Source organism: Esox lucius, chromosome 13, assembly GCF_011004845.1.
Source record: "Esox lucius isolate fEsoLuc1 chromosome 13, fEsoLuc1.pri, whole genome shotgun sequence".
Taxonomy (NCBI): domain Eukaryota; kingdom Metazoa; phylum Chordata; class Actinopteri; order Esociformes; family Esocidae; genus Esox; species Esox lucius.
This window is the reverse complement of record NC_047581.1, coordinates 2,218,239-2,227,245: the sequence shown is the minus strand read 5'-3', so window position 1 is coordinate 2,227,245 and position 9,007 is coordinate 2,218,239. Positions and strand designations below refer to the sequence as shown.

Below are 9,007 nucleotides of genomic sequence, written 5' to 3'. Positions count from 1 at the left end.
TACCCTGCCACAAAGCAAAAATGGTTCTGGAATGGTTTTAGGAACACAACGAGTTCAAGGTGTTGACTTGGCCTCCAAATTCCCCAGATCTCAATCCAATTGAGATGCGCTGGACAAACAGATCCGATCCATGGAGGCCCCACATCGCAACTTACAGGACTTGAAGGATCTGCTTGGTGCCATACACCACAGCACACATTCACAGGTCTAGTAGAGTCCATGCTTTGAAGGGTCAGAGCTGTTTTGGCAGCAAAAGGGGGACCTACACAATATTAGGCAGGTGGTCATGATGTTATGGTTGATCGGTGTATATATAAATATATAAATAGACATTGTCATAGTGGCTTTTAGTTTATTTTTATTTTTTCAAAATCACAAATTCCTGTTAATCACTCTAAATTAGTGTTCAATCTCTCTATTGACTATGCTTGTGTCGCGCTCATGCATGTCTGCACTTAGTAATTTAATGTGTGTAACTATTTTCTATAGATTCTGAGATAAATGCAGTTCCATTGTTCCATTGTCCCCTCAGAGTATTAGTCTATCTCTCTCCCTCAGAGAGAGTCTATGGAGAATATAATAGCATCCAGGTCACACTGCAACCAGGGATTTATGTCTTTGTACATGTGAGTTCAGCTGCACCCAGTCTAACAGACGTTTTCTGTCTTTGATGCTCCACAGTTCAGATAACAACCGCTTGCTCTTTCTAGGGAGAGAGAGAAGGGGGTAAGAGGGATGAAATAGAAAAGTGGTTATAATTACATCCAACACAATTGGAGATCTGAAATATGTCTACAATTACTGGATATGTCTACAATGAAGTGAAATAAGGCAAGATTGTGCTAGAACTATAATGCTACAATATTACTACCAAACCAATCCTTTCATATGCCTAAATATTTTTACATTTAGGAAGATAAATGTAATTCCCAAAACATTAAACATTGGCATCCTTGTTTTCAGCACTTTCTGCATCCTTTTCTTGATTTGTTCATGATATTTCAATGTGTGCTTGGGGTCACTGTCTTGCTGTAAAATACATTTGCAGCCATTTTTAGCAGTAAGGTAAAGACAACCAGGTTTATGTAAAAAATGTCCTGGTATTCTTTTAGGGCCCCTGAACCAGTGGAATCATAACAGACCAACAACATCAATGATTTGGCAATTTTTCATTAGATAATTAATTAGATTTAGCACCAGTTGCTATGGTCAGATTCAAATTAACTTTATCTCACCATAGCAACTGGTGCCAATCCAAGTTCCAATAACATTTAGCAAACTCAAGGCAGTTCCATTTGTTTGCTGCTCTCAAAAGGCAGTGCGGTCACCTCTGTTATATGACAAGCTTGTGAAATAATTCTGAAGTACATGCAATTTTCATGTTTCTCCGCAAAATCTCAAACAAATCTTGTTTTATCTTGTTCTCCCTGCTACTTAAAAATATCCCACTCCTGTTTAGTCACTACTGGCTTACCAATCAAAAAACAAGCACAATATGAGGGAAAATATTTTTCAGCATATTACCACAGTATGAGTGGAGCACACGTTTGGACATCAACTGATAGGAGCTACACCTGTCTTGTGTGGACACAAACCGTGAACAAACTCAGTGCAGCAATAGCACCTGCTCCACAGCAAACTTCAACAAAGCATGCCTGGAACAGTAATAGGCTAGTAGTCAAAATCTTGTAGGGATTGATTAATTATGTTGCCAATATTGATTAGTGGATGGACTTAATTAACATTTGCATGTACTTTGCATGCAAAACAAATACAGTATGACATTTTCCTTAGGTAGGCTAATACAAAAAAGAATACATGTCTTGTGCATTTCATATTTTACTTTAGAGAGACTGATCATTGCATTGCATTCGCTTTACTGCACCGTTGTGACGAAAAGAGAGCTGAGCCGGAAGGCAAAGCTCTCGATATACCGGTCAATTTTCCTACCCTCACCTATGGTCATGAAGGCTGGGTCATGACCGAAAGAACAAGATTGCGAGTACAAGCGGCTGAAATGGGTTTTCTCAGAAGGGTTGCTGGCTTCTCCCTTAGGGATAGGGTGAGAAGCTCAGCCATCCGTGAGGAACTCGGAGTAGAGCCGCTGCGCCTTTGCGTCGAAAGGAACCAGTTGAGGTGGTTCGGGCATCTGGTAAGGGTGCCCCCAGGACGTCTCCCTAGGGAGGTGTTCCAGGCACGTCCAGCTGGAAGGAGACCTCGGGGTAGGCCCAAGACCAGGTGGAGAGATTATATATCTACACTGGCCTGGGAATGCCTCGGGATCCCCCAGTCAGAGCTGGCAAATGTGGCTCTGGAAAGGGAAGTTTGGGGTCCCCTGCTGGAGCTGCTGCCCCCGCAACCCGATACGGATAAGCAGATGAAGATGAGATGAGAGACTGACCATCTATTTGTGGTTGGTACGATGCTGAGATAAGGTTTTAAGTGTACACAAAGTACATATTGTTTCCTGCACATTTTCTATTGTGTTTATACACTCACCTAAAGGATTATTTCTCATTAATGCAATTATCTAATCAACCAATCACATGGCAGTTGCATCAATGCATTTAGGGGTGTGGTCCTGGTCAAGACAATCTTCTGAACTCCAAACTGAATGTCAGAATGGGAAAGAAAGGTGATTTAAGCAATTTTGAGCGTGGCATGGTTGTTGGTGCCAGACGGGCCGCTCTGAGTATTTCACAATCTGCTCAGTTACTGGGATTTTCACGCACAGCCATTTCTAGGTGAAAAACATCCAGTATGAGGCAGTCCTGTGGGCAAAAATGCCTTGTTGATGCTAGAGGTCAGACGAGAATGGGCCGACTGATTCAAGCTGATAGAAGAGCAACTTTGACTGAAATAACCACTCGTTACAACCGAGGTATGCAGCAAAGCATTTGTGAAGCCACAACACGCACAACCTTGAGGCGGATGGGCTACAACAGCAGAAAACCCCACCGGGTACCACTCATCTCCACTACAAATAGGAAAAAGAGGCTACAATTTGCATGAGCTCACCAAAATTGGACAGTTGAAGACTGGAAGACTGTTGCCTGGTCTGATGAGTCTCGATTTCTGTTGAGACATTCAGATGGTAGAGTCAGAATTTGGCGTAAACAGAATGAGAACATGGATCCATCATGACTTGTTACCACTGTGCAGGCTGGTGGTGGAGTTGCAATGGTGTGGGGGATGTTTTCTTGGCACACTTTAGGCCCCTTAGTAACAATTGGGCATCTTTTAAATGCCACGGCCTACCTGAGCATTGTTTCTGACCATGTCCATCCCTTTATGACCACCAGGATAATGCACCATGTCACAAAGCTCGAATCAATTCAAATTGGTTTCTTGAACATGACAGTGAGTTCACTGTACTGAAATGGCCCCCACAGTCACCAGATTTCAACCCAATAGAGCATCTTTGGGATGTGGTGGAATGGGAGCTTCGTGCCCTGGATGTGCATCCCACAAATCTCCATCAAATGCAAGATGCTATCCTATCAATATGGTCCAACATTTCTAAAGAATGCTTTCAGCACCTTGTTGAATCAATGCCACGTAGAATTAAGGCAGTTCTGAAGGCGAAAGGGGGTCAAACACAGTATTAGTATGGTGTTTCTAATAATCCTTTAGGTGAGTATATATACTGACACTAATTGCAATTTAAAAAGTCACAGGTGTGGGAAATTCACCTTTTATTGCCATTTTCACCTGTGTGTGTCACCTTGTGTCTCTGTAACAAGGCCAAACATTCCAGAGTATGTAAACATTTGCTCAGGGCCATTTGGGTGATTTCTGTTATCATTATGATTTAAAAAGGAGTCAAACAACTATGTGATAATAAATGGCTTCATATGATCACTATCCTTAAATAAATTTAAAAAAGTGCACGATCAGTCATATTTTCCAAATCAATGCCATAATTTCACAATTTCTTCCAGGGTATGCAAACTTATGAGCACAACTGAATGGGTGTGTCAGAAGTGAGGATGGGGAGGGGTTCACTACTCGGTGAAAGACTGTGCGGGGCAAATAGTGTAACAATTTAAGAATAACGTTTCTCAACGTAAAACTGAGTTTGGAGAGCTCATCTACATTATCATTCAAATATTCAAGGGACAAGGCATGAAAACCAATATTGGATGGCCATGATCGTCCGGTCCTCAGGCAGAACTGCATTAAAAACAGACAAGATTATTTTGTGGAAATCACTGCAGGGGCTCAGGAACACTTCAGAAAACCATTGTCTGTGAACATAATACGTCACTGATGGTAAGGTAAAACTCTACCATGCTTAGAAGAAATCATAAATAAACAATATCCAGAACCGACGCCACCTTCTCTGGGCCTGAGCTCATTTAAGATGGACTGAGGCAAAATGGAAAACTGTCCTGGGGTCTGACAAATCAAAATTGTATTCTCAAATTATGTTGGGGAATCATGGACGCCGCGTCCTCTGGACTAAAGAGGAGAGGGACCATCCGGCTTCTTATCAACGCACAGTTCAAAAGTTAGCATCTGTGATGGTATGGGGGTGCATTAGTCCACATCGCATAGGTAACTTGCATATCTGTGAAGGCACCATTAATGCTGAACAATACATACAGGCAGATATGCAGCCATCCAGATGACGTGTTTCTTAGGGGAGGCCTTGCAAATTTCAGCAAAACAATGCCAAACCAAATTCTGCACGTACAGTATTCCAACAGCATGGCTCCGTAGTAAAAGAGTAAGGTTGCTAAACTGGCCTGCCTGAAGTCCAGACCTGTCACCTATTGAATTTATTTTTGCACATTATGAAATAAAAAATGCGTCAAAGGAGACAATGAACTGTTGAACAACTGAAATCCTATATCAAGCAAGAATGGGCAAACATTTCACTTTTTAAACTAGAGCAAATGGTATGTTCAGTTTCCAAACGCTTACAGAGTATTGTTAAAAGAAAACACAGTAGTAAACTTGCCCCTGTGCCAAAGTCTTTGAAACGTGTTGCTAGCATCAAATTCAAAACGGGCATGTATTTTATCCCAAAAAATGTAATGGCTAAGATTCAACAATTGATATGTTGTCTTTATACAACCCCAAAAGTTGGGACACTGCGTGAAATGCAAATATAAAAAGAATGCAATGACATGCAATTAATTTATCGTATATTTAATTGAAAACAATACAAAAGCACCATATCAAATGTTGAAACTGAGAAATTCCGTCTGTTTCTCAAACAAGACACTAATGTATTTGTCCTCGTGCTCAGTTGTGCACCTAGGCCTCCCACTCCTTTTTCTATTCTGGTTAGAGACCAGGCTAATCCATGGCAATTCTCAGACCTAGAATAGACTGAGGGGTTTCAAAACAAAGTTCTTTGTTTCTGGCAATCTTGGGCCTGCAATTAAACCCACAATATGTTGATGCTGAAGATACTGAACAAGTCTAAAGGAGAGTTTTATTACTTCTCTAAACACAATCGCAAAAGAGTTCACTATGTATCAATTAGACGTTCAAAACAATAAACTTGGATTAGCGATAAAACAGTGCCATTGGAACACTGAAGTGATGGTTGTGGATAATGGGCCTCGGTACGTTAAAGTACACTGCTCAAAACAATTAAGGGAACATGCAATCATCACAGTATAACACCAAGTCAATTAACCTTCATGGATATCAGTCTGTCTGTCCAGTTAGAAAGTGTAAAGGATTCATGTATTACCATATCCTTATTCATCCATTATTCTGCATATTAACTGTAATAGAGTATCTCACAAAAGTGAGTACACCCCTCTCATTTTGCAAATATTTGATTATATCTTTTCATGTGACAACACAGAAGAAATTGTAAAGTAGTGAGTGTACAGCTTGTATAACAGTGTACATTTGCTGTCCCCTCAAAAAACTCAACTCAACACACATTCATAAATGTCCAAACCGCTGGCAACCCAGTGTCATGTGACTTGTTAGTGTTATAAGGTCTCAGGTGTGAATGGGGAGCAGCTGTGTCAAATGTGGTGTAATCGCTCTCACACTCCCTCATACTGGCCAATGGAAGTTCAACATGGCAAAGAACTCTCTGAGGATCTGAAAAATAAAAATTGTTGCTCTACATAAAGATGGCCTAGGCTATAAGAAGATTGCCAACACCCTGAAACTGAGCTGCAGCACGGTGGCCAAGACCATATAACTGTTTAACAGGACAGGTTCCACTCAGAACAGGCCTTGCTATGATTGACCAAAGAAGTTGAGTGCACGTGCTCAGCGTCATATCCAGAGGTTGTCTTTGGGAAATAGACGTATGAGTGCTGCCAGCATTGCTGCAGAGGTTGAAGGGGTGGGGGTCAGCCTGTCAGTGCTCAAACCATACACTGCATCAAATTGGTCTGCATGGCTGTCATCCCCGAAGGACGTCTTTTCTTAAGATGATGCACAAGAAAGCCTGCAGACAGTTTGCTGAAGACAAGCAGACTAAGGACATGGATTACTGGAACCATGTCCTGTGGTCTGATGAGATAAACTTATTTGGTTCAGATGGTGTCAAGCATGTGTGGCGGCAACCAGGTGAGGAGTACAAAGTGTGTCTTGCCTACAGTCAAGCATGGTGGTGGGAGTTTCATGGTCTGGGGCTGCATGAGTGCTGCCGGCACTGGGGTGCTACAGTTCATTGAGGAAACCATGAATGCCAACATGTATTGTGACATTCTGAAGCAGAGCATGATCCCCTCCCTTCGGAGACTGGGCCACAGGGCAGTATTCCAACACGATAACGACCCCAAGACGACCACTGCCTTGCTAAAGAAGCTGAGGGTATAGGTGATGGACAAGCCGAGCATTTCTCCAGACCTAAACCCAATTGAGCATCTGTGGGGCATCCTCAAACGGAAGGTGGATGGTCTTTAACTTCCACCAGCTCTGTGATGTCGTCATGGAGGAGTGGAAGAGGACTCCAGCGGCAACCTGTGAAGCTCTGGTGAACTCCATGCCCAAGAGGGTTAAGGAAGAGCTGGAAAAAAATGGTGGCCACACAAAATATTGACACTTTGGGCCCAATTTGGACATACTCACTTTTGTTGCCACCGGTTTAGACATTAACCCCCTGAGGACGGACTAGGCGGTAGCGCCCATGCCTGGGGCGTATTTGCATAACAATTACATAGTTTTTCATATTTTCAAAACAGTTTGTGATAGAGAGATTCTGTTTTCTTTGCTGTTTCCACGATATTCCGATGGAAACGCAGATGCGCTTTGTGTTTACATGGCACATTTCCTTGTTGTCGTTATTCTGTCCAAATGCAACCAAACCCTTGTGCACCTGACCAATGGATGGGCAGTTGGGTGACAGCATCCAATGGAAGGCTGTTGCTATGCAGAATAGTTTATTTCACCCAATCAGGGGAAGGTATCTGTTGTGTATTTGATCAAATCATAAGGTTGCTGGGTGGGATATGAGTTTTGTTTTCTTCATTTACTCAATCTGACTGTAGAAAAAGTTGTAACAGTATGTCAGCTTAGCTAGTTGCGTAATGCTAACTTGTCAAAAATACAAAGAAAGGATGTGTTTTCAACAGTTTTATAAGTATTATTATTAGTATAAAATGGCAAAATGTAAAAACACTTTTACTAAATGTAGCCATAGTCCATTACGGTTATCAAATGCTGGATAGCTGAGTTACCGGACAACAAAGGACGAATGCTAACAACAGGCCAATGCTAACGCAAGAACAGTCTGGTAAGTAACATCTAATCACCTATTTATCATGAAATAATGTAATACAAATGTGATCATTATAGATATTGTCTGCTTTGTGTATTTGGAATGGGAAAACTGTTCCACGTGACATTAACATATTGGACTGCTTACACAAAAGGTGACTAATTTCATTGTTCTGTTCACATTATTGTGATACAATGCATTTTTGTGTAAGAAAATGGGTTTGAAAAGTGTTGGTGTAATGGCAGAACAGTTCCACAAGGGTTTTTGGGTTGATTTTAATAAAAAATTGTGTCAAAAACGTGTTGGACAAAAGGCAAATTATTTTTACACAAATGTGCATTGTATTTGCACAGAACATTTGTATTGGGAGTATCACTCCATATGGGTGTGTTATGGTAATAATTCAATGATATATAGAAAAAATCTGATTTTGCTTATGAAATTATTTACTTTATTGTGCATTTTTCCCTAAAGCACTAACTTACAAGAACATTAACATGCATGCTTATATTAGCTGAGGTAGTTTGGAATAATTTGATGCCCATTACACAATGATCGATTTACATTGCATATTGTTTATAAGCCTAAATATAAAAGTAGTGACACCCAAAAATGTAAAGCGTCGTACTCAGAGGGTTAATCGCTGTGTGTTGAGTTATTTTGAGGGGACAGCAAATGTACAATGTTATACAAGTTGTAGACTCACTACTTTACATTGTAGCAAATGTCATTTCAAAATATGTCATAATCAAATATTTGCAAAAATGTGAGGGGTGTACTCACTTTCATGAGTTACTGTAAATGGACTGTTTTAGACTAGGCCTGAATTTGCTTTAGACTGTTCATGTATGCCACAGATAGGAGACCTAGGTCAGCATGTCCTGTTCCTAGAAGTGATTATGGCCACAAACGAAGGCGCCAGGCCTCAAAACTCTCTTATCTACAGCCCTGTTCAGATGGCTACAAGGTGAAATTGCCTGTGTCTCCTCTGTATCCTTCCATTTGGGCAGGACAGAGACTAGGGGTAGCTCGGATCAGGAGGTATGTTAACGAACTATGGTTGCCATGACAGTGTAGGGTCCTTTCTTGTTTTCCTATTAGTATGACGACTTGTTGTTGTATGTATCTTATAGAATAAGAGAGAATATTTTGGGGGGCTGAAACAGAGGGGTGTAAAGAGGTGAAAGCAATAATGTATCATCAGAACAATTATGACATTGCTCTGTTTTCCTCTGTACTTTTACTCTGTTTTGTGAAAACAATTGTTCCTGTGGATCCATGTAATTAAACTGAAATAATAAATTA

General features: G+C 41.0%; 1 protein-coding gene across 3 annotated transcripts in view; it reads right to left on the bottom strand.

Annotated features, from left to right (window-relative positions):
* Window positions 1–341: 341 nt before the first annotated feature.
* Window positions 342–9,007, bottom strand: part of msh3 (mutS homolog 3 (E. coli)) — a 231,921-nt gene continuing 223,255 nt past the window's right edge. For all 3 annotated transcript variants that reach the window (XM_034296469.1, XM_034296470.1, XM_034296471.1), the window contains one exon: window positions 342–706. In XM_034296469.1, the coding sequence (XP_034152360.1) occupies window positions 592–706 (115 nt within the window). In that variant the 3' untranslated portion in view covers window positions 342–591. The remainder of the gene's footprint in view (window positions 707–9,007) is intronic.